At 42.9% G+C, this 19,160-nt stretch overlaps 1 protein-coding gene across 2 annotated transcripts in view; it reads left to right on the top strand.

Annotated features, from left to right (window-relative positions):
• Window positions 1-5,708: 5,708 nt before the first annotated feature.
• Window positions 5,709-19,160, top strand: part of LONP2 (lon peptidase 2, peroxisomal) — an 84,966-nt gene continuing 71,514 nt past the window's right edge. For both annotated transcript variants that reach the window (XM_027513682.1, XM_027513684.1), the window contains exons 1-4: window positions 5,709-6,343; window positions 14,985-15,219; window positions 17,071-17,202; window positions 18,486-18,608. In XM_027513682.1, coding sequence (XP_027369483.1) covers window positions 6,111-6,343; window positions 14,985-15,219; window positions 17,071-17,202; window positions 18,486-18,608 — 723 coding nt within the window. In that variant the 5' untranslated portion in view covers window positions 5,709-6,110. The remainder of the gene's footprint in view (window positions 6,344-14,984; window positions 15,220-17,070; window positions 17,203-18,485; window positions 18,609-19,160) is intronic.

Below are 19,160 nucleotides of genomic sequence, written 5' to 3'. Positions count from 1 at the left end.
GCAATCAAAATTCAACCAACTGACTATAGATAATATTAAGGAAAAATAAAATAAAATCTCAGTATTCCCCAAAGGAAAGCTTCAGTTGGCAAAGGAAACTGTTTACATAGCATTACATTGTATTTACAGCTATAAGTAATGACTTAAAGTATATGGGAGGATGAGCTTAGATTATATGTAAATACTACACTATTTTATATAAGGGACTTGAGCATCCTTGGATTTTCAAATCCACAGGGGGACTGGAATAAATCCCAGCTCTGAACTGAGGGGTGAGTGTACTTGCATGTGAGGATAGAAGTGGACCTTTCAGGGGTGATGGAAAACTTTAAAATAAAAGAGGTATGTCAGGTAAGAGAGGGTGTCAGGTAGCTCTTATTTAAGACTTTGGGAAGAGTCCAGTTTCTCTCTGTCAGAGCAGCCTAAAGTGAAATTGGCATGATTCAGTGGAAGGAAGCCCTGGGGGTAGAACCATGGTATACTGGCTTACAGTTTATTTACTAAGACACAAAGGTGCTCAGTGGAGGGACTGGGATGGGGGAGGGGGAGGAAGTAAATTCTAGATTGCAAGTCATGCACCCTGGCAAGGGACTGTCTTAGTGTTGTCAATGGTGTGCTGGTAAACGTGTGCATCTACAACTAACCTGTGATTGCAACTGGTGAGTGAATGTAGTTCCAACACAACTGTAACTTGACATTGTGCTTTATGTTAACAAGTAAGAGGGAATTGAAGCATCCAAGACTATGTTGGTTGCATCTTCACTCATTTGCCAATAACCCATGTAACTGCTGAAGAGTTTCCAGATACCGAAAGAGGATTTTCTCATTTTTTGTGCTGTTCACAATGTAATGCCTACAGGCAATACACTTGTTAATCTGAATTATTAACATTTCCTGCATTTATTTCTTAAGCCTAGGCAATCAATAAAATAATAAAAACAAATCCAGATATGTAGCCTTTGCTGATTTTTGTGGTAAAAGTCCTCCCATCAAGGATGATTTCAAGCTACCAACATGTTGGGAAGAGAAGCGCATTAAGAAATCACTGTACAGTATTTCTATGTACAAATACAGTGGGTGTGCATGCTAAGTAGAGGTATCTGACTCTTTGCAGCCCTATGGACTGCAGCCCACCAGGCTCCTCTCTCCATGGGGATTCTCTAGGCAAGAATACTGGACTTGGTTGCTGAGCCCTCCCCCAGAGGATCTTCCCAACCCAGGGATAGAACCTGTGTCTCTTACGACTCCTGCATTGGCAGGTGGGCTCTTTACCACTAGTGCCACCTGGGAAGCCCCTATCTACAGTAGATGTAAATAAACTTAAAAGTATAAAAAGTAAATATAGTGAAATAATTAGGAAGTGATAGATTTTTGAGCATTATCTTTGTCTTTGATATAATTAATTGTAAGTTTAATAATTTAAATACTATTTGTATTTAACAACTGGGCTCTCAAAATTCCTGAAAATTTGACAATTAGTCCTCATAAACCAGTATTTTAAAACAGTGAGCCTAAACATTTATGTTCTCCTAGTTAACTGGCAAGTAGGGACTCATGAGGAAGACCAGATTCTTGGAGCACTAATACAGAAATTAGATTTTTTTTTCTCACCTTTCAGTTATAGTATGATTTGCCAATCTGGTTTATTTGTATACACCTGCAAAGAGATACATGATGGTTTCAAAGATATAACTCCATATAGAAATATAGATGTTATCCAGGAAATTAGTAACAGGGAAAAGTAAAGCAAATGCAATGCTGCTGCGGCTAAGTCGCTTCAGTCATGTCTGACTCTGTGTGACCCAATAGACAGCAGCCCATCAGGCTCTCCCATCCCTGGGATTCTCCAGGTGAGAACACTGGAGTGGGTTGCCATTTCCTTCTCCAATGCATGAAAGTGAAAAGTGAAAGTGAAATCGCTCAGTCGAGTCTGACTTTTAGCGACCCCACGGACTGCTGCCTACCAGGCTCCTCCGTCCATGGGATTTTCCAGGCAAGAGTACTGGAGTGGGGTGCCATTGCCTTCTCCAAATGCAAATGAAGGGAATGCAAATGTGTATAATGGATATGCTTATAGGACACGAGCTGCTCTCTCAGCATAACTGGAACTGAGTCACATATTGGCTTGGGGCACCTTCCATGTCTATGAGGCCCACCCCTGATTCCTTGACTGGCCAGAGGAATTCCCTCCAGGGTTTCCTTTGGTATCCCAGAAAAAAGAAAAGTTCCCTGGCTTCCCAACTTCCTTTCAGGAAGAAGACAGAGCTGAAGTTTATTCAGTCTAGTTAGTGACAAGCCCATCACTGTGGTCAGGCTGGGGTCTAGGTCAGGACTGGGCATAAACCAGGAAGGAGGCAGATACTTCCAGCTCTGTGCTCCCCCATTCCCAGGGAGAGGCAATATTAGGGTTAGTTTAGACTCAGGATTAGTTCACGGCCGTTTGCACATGGTGAAACAGCCTGTGGACAGGAGAGGGCCGTTGGAGGCAGGTGATCTTTCTGGAAGAACTGGTTTCTTTCCTCATTGTTCCGAACACTTTCCCAGCCGGAAAGTGTCCAAGGCCAGAAGGGCAGCAGAGGGTAGGGGAGATGCTCAGGGCAAGGGGCAGAGGCACCGGCAAGCCAGGCCTGAAGAAGCTGAGAGAACTAGACTTCATTTCTCCTGTTCCTCTCCCTTCCCTTCCCTGGGGAGTTGGGTAAAGCTTTCTGGGGGCGAGTTCTCAGAGCTCCTGGAGCCCCTTGCTGGCCCTGGCCATCTGCTCGACTGCTGAATCCCTCCAGCCCAGCGCCTGATCATCTCTGTTCCAGAAACTGGGAAGCTCCTTCCCATCTTGGCCTTTGTCTACCATCTGTCAAGGGCATGCTCCTCCTAGCTCCCCGGCAGAGCCTGGCCTTCCTCATCACATAGGTTTCAGCTTATATACCACCTTCACAGGGTAACCTTCCCAGATCTGCCTCCCTCATCTTGTCCTCCTCTCTCTAGCACTTTCTACACATTTTCCTATTAGATTTCCTTTACTTATCACTTTCTGAAATTGCCATTTCTTTGGGGGCTTATTTATTTACTGCCTACCTCAGGCCTTTTACACCAGGGTGGAATAAGTATTTGGTAGATAAATGAAGAAAGTAGACGCAGTGTTGTTAGAGAAGGAACCAGGAGAGCCACTCAGTCACTTGAGACCTCACATTTAGATTCTTGCTGCTTTCCCAAGGGGACTGGCACCCCATCACAGAGATACCCCATCCCTCAGGGGTGGGGTGGAAAGAAGGTGTTCATCAAGTAAGCAACTTAAATGTGGACCCGGTGCCATACCACACCTTCCATGGCATGGAATGCAATTGTATTTTAAAATAAATCCAGCTATTACTATGTGACTAGACACTCATATTGCTTGTTGTTGTTAGGGAGAGTATATGTTAAAAGCATTAAACGTGTGTTCAGAAAATATACTGCAAGGTTTATAAGATGGTTTTTGAAGTTCTGAAAAAATGGGGACATTCCCCCTTGTCCTTGGAGAAGTCTTGGTGAAAAGCTAAGCTCTTTGGGAGCTAGGTCCTGCATGTTTTTATCTTTGCTTCACCGCCAGAGCCTATCACAGTGTCAGGTACCCAGTGCCATCAGAGAGCAATGCAGAGCATGCTGGTTGGAGCCAAGATCTCCTGCTGATCAGCACAACTGCTCTGGAGGCCCTCGAGGCTCAGGCCCTGACTGTTTCTCCTTCACTTGTCATGTCCAATCCATCAGCATGCTCTGTTTCTGTTTTTATTTTAGTTAGTTAGTTAGTTATGGTTGCTCTGGGGCTTTGCTGCTGAGTGAAGGCTACTTTCTGTGGTGTGCAGGCTTCTCACTGAGGTGCCTTCTCTTACTGCAGAGCTCAGGCTCTAGTGTTCTGGCTCAGTAGTTGCGGTGAATGGGCTTCGCTGCCCGTTTCACGGAATCTTCCCAGACCAGAGGTGGAACCCATGTCCCCTGCACTGGCAGGTGGATTGTTAGCTACTTCCCTGGTGGGAAGTCCCATCAGCGTGCTGTGTTGAAGCTACACTCAAACATGGTTTGAATATACTGCTCTGGTCTGAGTCCGCATCACCTCTTGCCTGGGCAACTTCAACCAGCTCCTAACTGACCTTAAACACTTGTGTTCCATTCTCCACACAGCAGTTAACATGACCTTTTGAAAACGTTAAATCTGAAAAAGTATTCCCCAAGCTCAGAGTAAGACCCAAATTCCTCAGCAGATTCCTGACCCCCACTCCTTACTCCTTACTGAGCTCTCTACACCCCACCCCACCCCACCCACTTCTCTCCTGCTTCCCTCACCAGGCTCCAACTCAGCAAATCACAGGAGCATGCTCCACAAACATTCTAAATCCATCCCAGTCAGAAAGCCTTTGCCATCACCACTCCTTCTGCCTGGAATAGCACTCCCTTGGCAGCCACCCCACAACCTCTGTGTGGCTGCAGTTCAGGGCTCCATTCAAACAAAGCTCAACTCTTCAGTGAGGCCTGCTCTGGCCATCTGAAGGGCATATCACCATCCAGAAGGATTTTCCTTACTTATTTTCTGTTTCTTCTCCCAGAATGTTAGCTCCATGAAAGCAGGAAGCTTGTCTGTTGTGTTCACTGATGTATCCCCAGCATCTAAAGTAACATCCATTACATAGTAGGCATTCAGAAAATAGTTGTTTGGTGAATGAATAAAAGGTGGGATCACGACAGAGAAAGAGCTTTAGGCAGGAGACTCTGAGTTCCCAAATTTCTGTCTCCAGCACAGCGGCTAGGACACCTGTCTTCTCTTTTCTCTTACCTACTTCACATACAGAAACAAACAATTCCTGGATCAGACTCACCCACCTGTGGGTCTGTCCCTCTGGCCAAGTGGTGCTTAAGGAACTTGTACCTAGCAGGCCCTCAAGAAACGCATGTTGACTTGACTTTCAATTCCCTCCTGGATTCTGAGAACCTTGCTGAACTTCTTATTTGGGGAAAAATTTCCCTCTGCAACCTACAGCCAAAACCAAGTCAAATTCAATTCCCCTACTGCTATTTAATAGCCTTGTAATCATGAATAACTAAACTGTTTACCCTTTTTGAATCTCAATTACTCATTTATAAAAAGGAGATAGTGCTACCTTCCTCACAGGGGTGAAGGAGCTCCCAAAGGCCAAATGTGAAAAAATTCGAGCAACGAAATACATGATATCATTGCATGATAACCCATAAAACATTGAATATTTGAGTTCATATTAACATAAAAAATAATAGAATACGTAAATAAATGAAGGAGATGGGGCAGTTTTTTCTTACAGATTCCAGTTGATAAATGTAGACTTAACTCCTACAGACTCTTACTTATAATGAGATAAATAGTACCTTAAAGTGGGGAACCTAATCACTGTTGAAATCATCATTGGTAAGATGTTTCACCGTCAATGTATCACTAAGGCACATCACTTCTGTGGTCTTCCTGCCAAAAATGTATAATGTGATCTTGAGAAAACATCAGATAAACCCTAAGAGAGCGACATTCTACAAAATAAGAGACCAAAGCTTTGAAGGAAAAAAGAAAAAAGATTGAGGTGATATTTTATCTAAATAAAAAGTGGGATCCTGGACCAGAAAAAAGGACACGTGAGAAAACTGGAAAAATTTGTGGAGATTCATAAATTAGGTAACAGTAATATTAGTTTCTTGGCTTTTAGAGTCGAGTCATGATTGTGTAAGATGGTTACACGGGAAGCTGGGTGAAAGTTACATGGAAACTCCCTAGTATATTTTTGTACATCTAAAATCAATTCGAATAGAAAGGTACAAACATTTCAAGTGGATAATATTCACACGGACCATTGGTGGGCACACAGCTCAGCTATGAATGAAACTCCAGAGAAAACAGAGGGCTGGGAGGCGGGGGTCATCGGCGGGCGGAGTGCGCTTCTCTTCGCGTTTGTACGGCGCCGGGCGGCGGCGGCGGCGGAGGCTGGGGGCGGGTGAGCGGGCGCGTGGGACCGGAAGCGGCAGCGCGCCCGAGTCAGAGCCTGGGTCGCCGCCGAGGAGGCCGCGCGAAGCCGGGCATCGGGCTCTTGGGGACTCTCCCTGCGCGGAGGGGTGTCGCAATGTCGTCCGTGAGCCCCATCCAGATCCCCAGCCGCCTCCCGCTGCTGCTCACGCACGAGGGAGTGTTGCTGCCCGGCTCCACCATGCGCACCAGCGTGGACTCGGCCCGCAACCTGCAGCTGGTGCGGAGCCGCCTGCTCAAGGGCACGTCGCTGCAGAGCACCATCTTGGGCGTCATCCCCAACACGCCCGACCCGGCCAGCGACGCGCAGGACCTGCCGCCGCTGCACAGGTAGGCCGGACGGCCCGGCGGCGGCGGCGGCGGCGCGGCGTCCTTCCTGGACCGGCCCGGCCTCGGGGCGCGGGGCGCAGGGGGCCCCCGCCTCTTCAGACGACTCCCGTGCCAGACAGGCGGTGACAGCAGTGCCTCGTGACCGTTAAACGATTTGACCCACGGAGTCGTGAAAACTGCACAGTTAGCTGCTCACCATCTGTTGTGAATTTCCCTCCCGCCCCCCGGATCTTCAGGCTCCTAAGAGTGCGCCTAACCTTCCCCGCCCGGCTCTTTTCTTTCCTTTCTTCCCTGTCCCTACGCCCTTCTTTCTGTTCCTTCTTCCCAGTTCTTTTGTCCTCTTGACTGAGATACTTGCTCCGTCACGTTTTCTCTCCCCCCGTCCCAGCCTATATTGCACCGTTTCTTTATTGAGGAAGCCATCTGTTCTCCACACTCCCTGTCTTTTCCCCACCCTCCAACCCCCGCCTTCTCTCGTCCCCTCGGTTCTTCTGTTTTCCTTCCTAAAGGGCTTTCCCTGTTCACGTTTCCCCTTGTCTCCCCTTCTGTTCTTATATCTCAATATCTCTTAGGCCCCAAGCTACACCACCTACACCCCAGGCTCACCGCCTACACCCCAAGCTCACCGCCTACACCCCAAGCTCACCGCCTACACCCCAAGCTCACCGCCTACACCCCAAGCTCACCGATTCCCCTACACCGTGACCCTAGTTGTCTAGTTGTGTGACTTTGGGTGACAGGTGGAACCTGTGCTTATTTCTTTCTTCATCTGTAATTTGGAAACTAACAGCATCTGCCTCTTAGGTGTGTGATGAAGAAGTGAGATCACACACGTGGTCTTTTTTGTGCTGGCCTGGATAAATGCTTACACGGTCTAGTACTGTCCGTGGGTAGCTGCATAGCTTGAAATGTGGCTTGTCCAAATTGAGATCCTAGAATGACCAGTTGTCCGGGTTGCCAGGGACCGTCCTGGTTTTAGCACTGAAACTTTTGTGTCCCAGGAAACCCCTTGGTTCAGATGAACCAGGATGGTTGGTCATCCTAAATGTACTGTAAGTGTACACTACACACTAAATTTTGAAAATTTAGTTTGAAAAGTGTTTTGTTGATTAATTTTATAGAGATTAAGTGTTGAAATGGTAGTATTTTGGATATTAGGAGTTAAGTAAAATATTAGCATTTCATCTGTTTTTTCTAATGTGGCTACTCAAATTACATAGGTGGTTGGCATTATATTTCTACTGGACAGAGCTGGTATATACTATGCTGTCAACAGATGCTGTTATCACCAAGCCTCCCAAGCTCTTGCCTCCTGTCCTTAACTCTTCTTGAGATGTTTAAGGTTTAGAGCCCTTCCTCTTTCATCTACAGTTACCTCTTTTAAAATTAGGTGTACTTAACTCTTAATGGATTTTGAGAGGGTTAGGAATGTCTTGTTTTTGTCCAAATTCTTTTCATTATATACATTTTTTAAAGGAGACCATGGCTTTACTCAAATTCTCAGAGATGTGGTTCCCCTCCCCTCAGCTCCCCTCCCCTCCTAAAACAAAACAACAAAAACAGAGCAATCCTTTGTTGGGCCACCTTAAGCCTCGCCTTTCTCAAGCATGGAAAACATTTTGGTTTCCATCTGATCTGCTTTGCTTTGCTAGAGTAAAATTGGATACCTTTTTAAAAACAGAGATTCGCTTTCCGCACAGTTCTATTTATTTATGTATTTTTTGGCCGCATGTGGAATCTTAGTTCCCTGACCAGGGATCAAACCCACGCTCCCTGTATTGGAAGGGCAGAGTCTTGACCCCTGGGCCACCAGGGAAGTCCCCTGACAGATTTCAAGTTTCAGTAAACTGTGATAAACTGTGTTGGATTCTGGTTTTCCTACACATGACCCCACTCCTTAAGCCTCTGTGTAGTCCCATAATTTTTTGCTTTCTGTGCACAGGTCCTTAATTGCTAGTTGAGGCCAGTGTGCTCATGCAAAGATATTTTTGATTACTCATGGATACACTGTGAATTTTGAAAGTAGAGTTAGTCGTGTTTCAGTTTTGAGTGACTATTTGTTGGTATGATTCTGTCTGAATTATCCTCCTTGGAAGTTATCCACTAATAATCAGATGAGGTGTAACGTGGTTCTTGCTATTCTTATTTTGGCCTTTGTTTTAAATGAGTAGCAATGCTAAAGTTTAATCATTTAATTTAGAAAACCGACATTGAAAATTCTTCATGGAATTTCAGCATTACATCTGAATCCTAGACCATCTCATTAACCTAGAAATATTATTTGCTACTTAAAAAATTTATGTAGACTGTGTTCCTTAATATTAGGTTCCAGTGTCTCTTTTTCCCCAATTGAGCCTTAAATGCTCTTATTTTAAAAATTAAAAGAGCTTTAATATTACAAGTATTGAGTTACTTACAACGTTGTTCTGTTTCAATGCGCAAATCTGCCCTTCCGCAGTTACCTGCTGTTTCAGATTGTAGGAGGACCCCAGAGGCACAGCGAGGGCTTTGCTCCTGTCTCTTGCTGCCTTTAGACCATCCAGGTGACGGTGCCTCAGTCTTCAAGGAACAGCGGTGATCATTTGTTTCCCCAGACTCTTTGTCCTAAAGTGCCAGGGTCAGATGTTGACTTAGCTGAACCACTTCCTCAACCATGTTGAACAGTACAGTCCCTTTTTTGCATGTTGGTGTGTAGGCATGTTGCCTACTTTTGATTAGCCCCAGTGTGGAACTTGGCTCTCCTGCCACCGCAGGCCACCCTGCTTCATTGGACTGTCTTTTTAGTGACTCCTCAGAAGCTCATTGTTTTCTTAATGAAAATGGACAGTAATTTAACATTCCCTGCACAGTGTCTTCAGACATTTCGAGATGGCTCTGCAATCTTCTCCCAGTCTTCCAGTCTTTGTTTTAAATGAGTAGCATTTCCTTTCTTCATAGTACTGATTGCTCAGTCCCTCTTCATTTTGGGATACTTCATCTCTGAAGTGAAGTGAAGTGAAGTGATGTGAAAGTCACTTAGTCATGTCCGACTGTTCGTGACCCCAAGGACTATACAGTTCATGGAATTCCCTAGGCCAGAATACTGGAGTGGGTAGCCTTTCCCTTCTCCAGGGGATCTTCCCAACCCAGGGACTGAACTCAGGTCTCTCGCATTGCAGGTGGATTCTTGACCAGCTGAGCCATAAGGGAAGCCCAAGATTCAATCTCTGGTTGGAGAAGTAAGATCCCACAAGCCAAGTTCAGTTCAGTGCAGTCGCTCAGTCGTGTCCGACTCTTTGCAACCCCCTGAATTGCAGCACGCCAGGCCTCCCTGTCCATCACCAACTCCTGGAGTTCACCCAGACTCACGTCCATCGAGTCAGTGATGCCATCCAGCCATCTCATCCTCTGTCGTCCCCTTCTCCTCCTGCCCCCAATCTCTCCCAGCATCAGAGTCTTTTCCAGTGAGTCAACTCTTCGCATGAGGTGGCCAAAGTACTGGAGTTTCAGCTTTAGCATCATTCCTTCCAAAGAAATCCCAGGGCTGATCTTCAGAATGGAAAAGCATCAATTCTTTGACGCTCAGCTTTCTTCACAGTCCAACTCTCACATCCATACATGACCACTGGAAAAACCATAGCCTTGACTAGACGGACCTTTGTTGGCGAAGTAATGTCTCTGCTTTTCAATATGCTATCTAGGTTGGTCATAACTTTTCTTCCAAGGAGTAAGCGTCATTTAATTTCATGGCTGTAGTCACCATCTTCAGTGATCTTGGAGCCCCAAAAAATAAAGTCTGACACTGTTTCCACTGTTTCCCCACCTATTTCCCATGAAGTGATGGGACCAGATGCCATGATCTTCATTTTCTGAATGTTGAGTTTTAAGCCAACTTTTAGGCCTGACCAAATAAATTAAGTTAAAAAAAAGAAAAGAAAAAAGCAAGTGGTTGGCAAATAGACCAAGCTATTCTTATCTTCATATTCTAGCAAGGTTATGCTCAAAATCCTTCAAGCTAGGCTTCAGTACTATGTGAACCCAGAACTTGCAGGTGTACAAGCTGGGTTTAGAAAAGGCAGAGGAACCAGAGATCAAATCGCTAACATCCATTGGTTCATAGACAAAGCAAGGGAATTTCAGAAAAACATCTACTGCTTTATTGATTATGCTAAAGCCTTTGACTGTGTGGATCACAACAAACTGGTCAATTCTTAAAAGAGATCGGAGTATCAAACCACCTTCCTATTTCCTGAGAAACCTATATGCAGGTCAGGAAATAACAAAACCGGACATCAAACAATGGACTTGTTTCCAAATTGGGTAAGGAGTGCCTCAAGCCTGTATATTGTCACCCTGCATATTTAACTTCTGTGCAGAGTACTTCATGTAAAATGTTGGGCTGGATGACTCACAAGCTGGAATCAAGATTGCCAGGGGAAGTATCAATAACCTCAGATATGTAGATTATACCACTCTAATGGCAGAAGGCAAAGAGGAACTAAAAGGCCTCTTAAGGGTGATAGAGGAGAGTGAAAAGGCTGGCTTAAAACTCAGCATTAAAAAAATGAAGATCTTGGCATCTGGTCCTATCATTTCATAACAAATAGAAGGGGACAAAGTGGAACAGCAACAAATTTCATTTTCTTGGGCTCCGAAATCACTGCAGATGGTGACTACAGCCGTGAAATTAAAAGACGCTTGCTACTTGGAAGGAAAGCTGTGACAAACCTAGACAGCATATTAAAAAGCAGAGACATCAGTTTGTCAACAAAGGTCTGTATAGTCGAAGCTATGTTTTTTTCCAGTAGTCATTACAGATGTAAGAGTTGGACCTTAAAGAAGGCTGAGTACCAAAGAACTGATGCTTTTTAATTGTGGTGCTGGAGAAGATTCTTGAGATTATTGGACAACAAGGAGATCAAATCAGTCAATCCTAAAGGAAATTAACCCTGAATATTCATTGGAAGGACTGATGCTGAAGCTGAGACTCCCGTAATTTGGCCACCTGATGCAAAGAAACAACTCACTGAAAAAGATCCTGATGTCAGGAAAGGTCGAAGGCAGGAGAAGGGGGCTGCTGAAGATGAGATAGCTAGATAGCATCACCAACTTCGTGGACATGAGTTTGAGCAAACTCTGGGAGATGAGGAAGAACAGGGAAAGCTGGTGTGCTGCAGTCCATGTGGTCACAAAGAATTGGACACAACTTGGCGACTGACCAACAGCAAAAAAGGGCTTGGGCTTCCCAGGTGGCTCAGTGGTAAAGAATCCACCTGCCGATGCCAGAGAGGTGGGCTCAGTCCCTGGGTCCAGAAGATTCCCTGGAGAAGGAAATGGCAACCCATTCCAGTATTTTTGCCTGGGAAATCCCATGGGCAGAGGAGCCTGGCAGGCTATAGTTCATAGGGTTGCAAAAGAGTTGGACATGAGTGTCTTCCTCTAATGCGGGAGACCTGAGTTCGATCCCTGGGTTGGGAAGATCCCCTGGAGAAGGAAATGGCAACCCACTCCAGTATTCTTGCCTGGAGAATCCCATGGACGGAGGAGCCTGGTGGGCTACAGTCCATGGGGTCGCAAAGAGTGGGACACAACTGAGCAACTTAACTAACTTTGCGTCTAAACGACAATAAAGCTCATAGTAATAGAAGTAGATTATTTAGAAAGATGACTAAGTTGATATAAGCCTTATGTATCATAGTTCGATCATAGAAGGAAAGTTTTAATTGAACATTTTGTTTACTCAATACCTATTTTTATATGTAAAACCTAGAGCCCAACATACAATACAGCTTGTCTAAAATAGCATTAGGGGCCTACCTGGAAGTCAAGTGGTTAAGACTTTGCCTCCAGTGCCTAGAGGGGAATCCGGTTGGATCTCTGGTCAGGCCTCCCGGCCAAAAAAAACTGGAACATAAACCATAGAAGCAATATTGTAACAAATTCAATAACAACTTTAAAAATGGTCCACATTAAAAAAAAATCTTAAATAACATAAATGTCATCCTTCTTCCCAGAGCTTTTACCCCAAATGTCTTTCACTGAATAGTCTCTTTCTAGCCATCTAATTATTTTGCACATCATGTTTCTTCTTTAAAAAGGGTGCATTCTTTTTATGTACCCTTTTGGTTTTTGTTTAGGTCTGTTGTCAACTACAAGTGATTTAAAGTAAGAAATAATTCACATTGAAAACCCCTGTATATTTTTTCCACTTAATCACTTTACTGTTTGGAATATCTCCTTTTACAGTTAGCAAAACTTTTATTTGCTTTGTGAGAAGACTCATTTTTATGTCACCTTTAATCAGTGACATAGCCCAAATAATTAAACTTATTTTCTAATCTAGAGTTTTGGATTTGTCTTAACTCCCTCTGGTTTCTCTTTAGTTTCTAGTCTGTTAACCCCTGAGGCTGGGAATCCAGTTTGTTATCTGTCAGTGTTTCTTATAAATAGAACTGTAAACATTCTGCATTATATAAGCTTTTGTGGTTGTCATCTGCCGTGAACTACAGTCTTCATTAGTCTCTAGTTTAGGTCCAGCTAACTCGCTCAGGGAGTTAGGCAGGTTTTCAGCGAGTGGGAGATAGAACCTACTGTTTGATTAGTGACTGAAGAAAAGCAGCTGCAACACAAAATCAGGTTTTTGAAGTACGTGATGTTTTTTTCTCCCCACCAAATTATTTTCCTGATTGTTTGGTTTCACTTATTATTAAAATCAAGTTTTATCCCCTGTCCACGTGGTATGCTTGCAAGGATGGTAAGGAAATATATGCATAACTCAGAATAAACTGAGTGGAGTGGCGGTGGGAAGCCAAAGGTTACAGGTTATATACAGAATGCATCATTTACAAGGAAGGAATCAAGAATGAACTGCAGTTGGAAATGAGCAATCTCACTAAAGTATGCGCACGTTGTCTATGCCATTAGTATGTTTGAGATGGGTGAGTTTAATATTCCTGTGTCACCATTGTCCAGTGTTGAAAGCGCTGAGCACTTTGGTTTTAGTTTCTTTTCTGAAGTTACAACCTAGCCTGTGGCTCAGGGGAGAAAATCTAGCTGTAGATGGCATCTGGAAGTCACCTCTGAATCTTGATCTTTCTGCTTTGTATTACTGCAGCTTAGTTTGGATGAGGCTTCCTTCCTGTGGATTCGTTTATATGCAACTTAGTCAGAATTGAATGATAAGGAGCTGAGGCTTAAATGACTTTCTAAGGCTGAGGCTTGTAACTTTCTATCAAGTGTTAGGTGTGGTGATTACCACTCAGAACTAGGTTTACACTTTCCTGAGGTCTAGGTATTTGACTAAGTCTCCTCAGACCACGAATAAGTGTGGCCTCTGATATTTAGCCCCACATTTAGAAATTCAGAGTTCAAGGGCATACGTGTTAATTCCCAGATTTGATGGCAGTTTTATAGACTGATTACATAAAAAACCTGGTTTGGTGTTAGTAGGAAAACTGGTTGGAACAGGGATTGGTTGGTTTACGTCATACTGTTTGTATTTAAATCTACTTAGAGTGTGTGTGCGCGGAGAAGGCAACGGCACCCCACTCCAGTACTCTCGCCTGGAAAATCCCATGGACAGAGGAGCCTGGTAGGCTGCAGTCCATGGGGTGGCTAAGAGTCGGGCATGACTGAGCGACTTTGCTTTCACTTTTCACTTTCATGCATTGGAAAAGGAAATGGCAACCCACTCCAGTGTTCTTGCCTGGAGAATCCCAGGGACGGGGAGGCCTGGTGGGCTGCCGTCTATGGGATTGCACAGAGTCGGACACAACTGAAGCGACTTAGCAGCAGCAGCAGCAGCAGAGTGTGTGTGTGTGTGTGTGTGTGTGCGCGCGCGCGCGTGCGCGCACTCAGTAGTGTCCAACTCTTTGCAACTTCATAATGCTAGTGTATATTCTGGTGAAAGATTACCTCATTCCCAGCTGGCAAAATTAATTTAAACTATGTAAATCTCAACAGCTTTTACGTTTTTATGTTTAAATAATCCAAATGCTTAGGAATTTCTACCTAATTCTTAAAACATCTAATTAGAATGAGATGGCACCATAGCGGGTGGTAGGGACTTAACAGACCGTGCTGTTGTTACTGTTTAGTCATGTCTGACTTTTTGTGACCCCATGTACTGTAGTCCTGCCAGGCTCCTCTGTCCATGGGATTTCCCAGGCAAGAATACTGGAGTGGGTTGCCATTTCCTTTTTCAGTGGATCTTCTGGACCCAAGGATTGAACCCAAATCTCCTTCATTGGTGAAAAGAAGTGAAAGTCGCCCAGTCATATCTGACTCTTTGTGACCCCATGGACTATACAGTCCATGGAATTCTCCAGGCCAGAATACTGGAGTGGGTAGCCTTTCCCTTCTCCAGGGGATCTTCCCAACCCAGGGATCGAACCCAGGTCTCCCACATTGCAGGCAGAATCTTTACAAGCTGAGCCACAAGGGAAGCCCCCCTCATTGGTAGGCGGATTCTTTACCACTGAGCCACCAGGAAAGCCCAACAGACAGTGCACCGGATGCTGAATGAAATAGAGAAGTAATTCATTTGCACTTTAGATGTTCTTTGCTTTTTGATGAATTTCTCAGAAAAGGCAAGCCTTTTGAGGTGAGTTTCTGCCCTGCCATACTGAGCATTTGTAACGCTGCTGTTCTGTGTGTTTTTCAGGATTGGGACAGCTGCACTGGCAGTCCAGGTTGTGGGCAGTAACTGGCCCAAGCCCCACTATACTTTGCTGATTACAGGCCTGTGCCGCTTCCAGATCATACAGGTTGTGAAAGAGAAGCCGTATCCTGTTGCCGAGGTGGAACAGTTGGACCGGCTGGAGGAGTTCCCTAATACCTGTAAGACTAGGGAGGAGCTCGGAGAGCTCTCCGAACAGTTTTACAAATATGCGGTACAAGTGAGTTGCTTTTAGTGTTTCCTTAAAATTCTCTTTTCTTTGGTTTCTTTGTTACCATAAGATGTGATAAATTTGTTGAGTGGTGAAGTGTTCAGGCAGTATGTGCTTAGAAGATTTAGTGATATATTGATTTCAAATTGCTTTTGTCTGGGCTTGTATCTCAGTTTTTCTAGGACATGCTAGCCAACGCTTTCTAAAAATTTTCCAAAGAGTGTTTCTGGAGCTTTCCTTGTAACTTTCAGTGTCTCCACACCAGATAGTTATTAAACCTAAATAATCTTAAATGTTAAAATATTGAACAGAAGCTGTTTGTCACTAGAAGATCTAGGCAGCACACTATATGTCACGTTGGTTCAGAAGTCAGGATCACACTGTGGCTGGTGTGGAAGATAAAGTCCATGGTTTCACATGTGGTTGAAACCTCGATCCTCTAGAATTCTGGGAGGGATGCACACATTAGGTGTACATTAAACATTGGACTCCTTAATTCTAGGTTTGAGTTTTAATTCTCGATTGAGCAGAAAGCTTCTCCCCTCACCCCCAAAGCATATGCTTTTATTCACTTCAGATCTTACTGAAGTATATTACAAAATGTAGTCTTGTGTGTTCTATTGATGTAACCCAGTGACTAAGCTGGAACTGTGTGGGACAGGCAGTGTCTAAAGGCCTTGATTATAAACTCTATTGACTGTTGAAAGTGTGTAGGGCAGGTGTTCATAGCCTGTGGTGTTTGTACTTGATGTGGCATTTGAAGGGACACATTTCTAGTGTGGTGAACAACAGGAACATAGAGAATTTTGAACTACAACCACTCTCAGAACTGAAAGGAAAAACCTACTTGAAGAGAGAAGCTTCAGTTTGAGAACCAGAGTAAGTGAATATGCTATTTAGGAATGAAGGCGATTAAGGGGAAAGTAGAATTTATCTTCCTTTTCCTGAGTGATCATCCCTGAGTCTCAGTTCCTCTCTTGGACATAGCATCATAGCTTCTTTCTTTATACTTTACTTCTCCCCACTTTAAATCAACAGAAAGTTTTAAATATGTTAAGATTTTATAATGACATTCAAGGAATTTTTATAACATCACCACAGTTACACCACCATCGTGCAAAAGGCAAGGGGAGCTTTATCAACAGCCCCACTGAATATCACAGTTACCAAAAGTTTGCCTGGAGCTTGATCTGTCTTAACTCCAGGCTATACCCTAGAACTCTTTTTTTTTTTTTTTTTTTTTTAAGTCATTCAGTCAGTGCTCAGATTTTAACTAATCCTGTGTTCTACTAAAAACAGTATTTCAGCTACTGACTGGTTAACATAATCAGCCATGTTAAATTTCCAGAATTTGATAATTACACTCTGTAAGAGAATACGTATCCTTATTCTTAAGAACAAGGTCATGATGTCTGCAGTTTATTCTGACATGTTTAGCAATATTTGTGTGTTGTGTGTGTGTGTGTAGAGTTGGGGAGAGAGAAAGCAGATGTGGCAAAGTGTTAACCGATGATGAATTTAGGGGGAGTTTATTAGGGGAAGGAGTTTCTTTATACTACTGTAACTTTTCTATAAATTTTACTTTTTTAAAATAAAATCACTGATTTACAAACACTTTTATAAACATTATTATTACCCACTTTTGAGCCATTTTTGCTTTTCATTCCAATCGACATTTTAACTATACTTCTCTTTTCCTTTGAGTCCTGTAAAAATGCCTGGACCCTAATAATCAGTGATTGTTCGGAAGCAAGGACTTTCTTTGTGACCCAAACTTAAACCTGTATGACAATTTGATTTTTTAAAATCACAAATAATGCCCAATTTTATTAAAAAGGACTTTTTTTTCTCCCTTTGTAGTTGGTTGAAATGTTGGATATGTCGGTCCCTGCAGTTGCTAAATTGAGACGTCTTTTAGATAGTCTTCCAAGGGAAGCTTTACCAGACATTCTGACATCAATTATCCGAACAAGCAACAAAGAGAAGCTCCAGGTCAGTGTTCCCCTCCGGAATGCCACGCTGCTTTGTCACTTCTTATTCAGATCTAGGTAGTAAGTTTTGACTTTCAGGTAAGAGATACTGGAGACCCACAGAAGTAGTTAAGATACATTTACACTTAAATTGACTTTAAAGTGATTGCTTTACATTTTTGTGTACCCAGACAGTTCTTGCCTTTGCATTATCAGTACTGGTAGTTTGTTAACTTAGGAAAAAGTTTAAGTGAGAATGACTTTTTAAAAATGTGAAGCTGTGACCTTTCCCTTGTATATAATAAGTCTGCATTGTTAGAATTCTTCGTGTTTCTTACAGAAACCACAGCTATGATGTGTTATCTATGATTTTTTTTTTTATGGTTTTCAACTTCTATTTGTTTAAAGTGAAATGAGTTTAAAAGACACTTGAAAAATAATCCAAATGTGGATTCTTAGATTTGAATGTCTTTTCTCCAAACTGTTGGAGAAGGAAATGGCCACCCACTCCAGTACTCTTGCCTGGACAATCCCATGGATGGAGGAGCCTGGTGGGCTACAGTCCATGGGGTTGCAAAGAGTCAGACATGACTGAGCGACTTCACATTCTCCAAACTATAACAGTTTTCCTGTACACTTATTTTTGTACTATTTTTAAGCGATCTGTTTTATTGACTCTTCCGAGAACATTAAACTACCTTCCTTATTTCGTCAGTTTATTTAATGCTTAAGTCTAACAATTATACTAGCCAATGCGACTAATGCAGATAGGTTGTGTTTAAACACAAGAATTCGGTTTAGCTGGTAGGAGCAGAGAACACAGGAGTTCTCCCGACTGACCTAGCTTGGGCTTAGCAAGGGCATTTTACTGAGGAACCAGAGAGCATTACTCACTCAAATCATTCTTGGAGGTTGGTTAAAATGTTCCTAGGCTCTTGTGTATGTAAAATGTTAAATTTTTTGAACCTATAATTTGTTTAGACCTCCTGCATAGACACATCTGGGCTTTCAGAGGATAATTCCCGGGAAAGACTTGACATAAAATGTGTTTTGTTCTTGCTCTTGGAACAATGTCTTGGCTTCATCTTTTAAATAGAAACTCAAGATACTGTTATTCTTATCTTTGTTTTCCGATTCTGGTATTTATGTCAGATGACCTTGCTGATAATTTGGTTGTGTTAGCCATAGTGTAGCTGTGAATATTGAGAGGTGTTATCTTTTTTACTTAGCAGTTTAAGTCATGAGTCTTGACTGCCTTATTTCTGGAGCATGTATTTCTGAGAGAGAGATGCTGTAACGTTTCAGATTTTAGATGCTGTGAGTCTGGAGGAACGGTTCAAGATGACCATACCGCTGCTTGTCAGACAAATCGAAGGCCTGAAATTGCTTCAGAAAACCAGAAAACACAAGCAAGATGATGATAAGCGGGTAAATCCTCCTTTTAACCCATTTCTTTAGGTTCTTTAGTTGTTTCTGTGTGAGGTAAGGTTCAGTTGTTTTCTTTTTTTTTTTTTAAGAAAAAAATTGGGGGAATAAAGAAAGGAACAAAGAAGAAACAAGTTCGTTGTCTCTTTCACCCAAGTTACTGATAAAATTTTGAATTCTAGTTTGTTTCCCTCTGCCCCTTCTCCATGTTTGGACTTTTTTTTTCCTTTGAAGCATGTAGACATTTTCTCATGTTTCATTTTGATACTCATTGAAAGGGATAGTTTACTAAGCCATTTCTTTTTCTGTGTGTGTGATGTTTTCAATATATTAAAAATTAACAAATAACCATGACGACTGTCTTTGAGTATGATTTTTTTTCCTACTGCATACAGTATTTATTAAGAGCATACCACAAAATTATTTTATAAAAGGACTGACTGAATGTGTTGTGCCATACTTTGGCTTTTTAAAAATTATTTCGTACTGTTTTAAGTTTTTGACTTGACTTTTTTTGTTTTAATTTATAAACGTTTCAATTTTCATTTGTGCAAA

This window comes from Bos indicus x Bos taurus, chromosome 18 (genome assembly GCF_003369695.1).
Source record: "Bos indicus x Bos taurus breed Angus x Brahman F1 hybrid chromosome 18, Bos_hybrid_MaternalHap_v2.0, whole genome shotgun sequence".
Lineage (NCBI taxonomy): Eukaryota > Metazoa > Chordata > Mammalia > Artiodactyla > Bovidae > Bos > Bos indicus x Bos taurus.
This window is presented reverse-complemented; position numbering and strand designations above follow the sequence as displayed.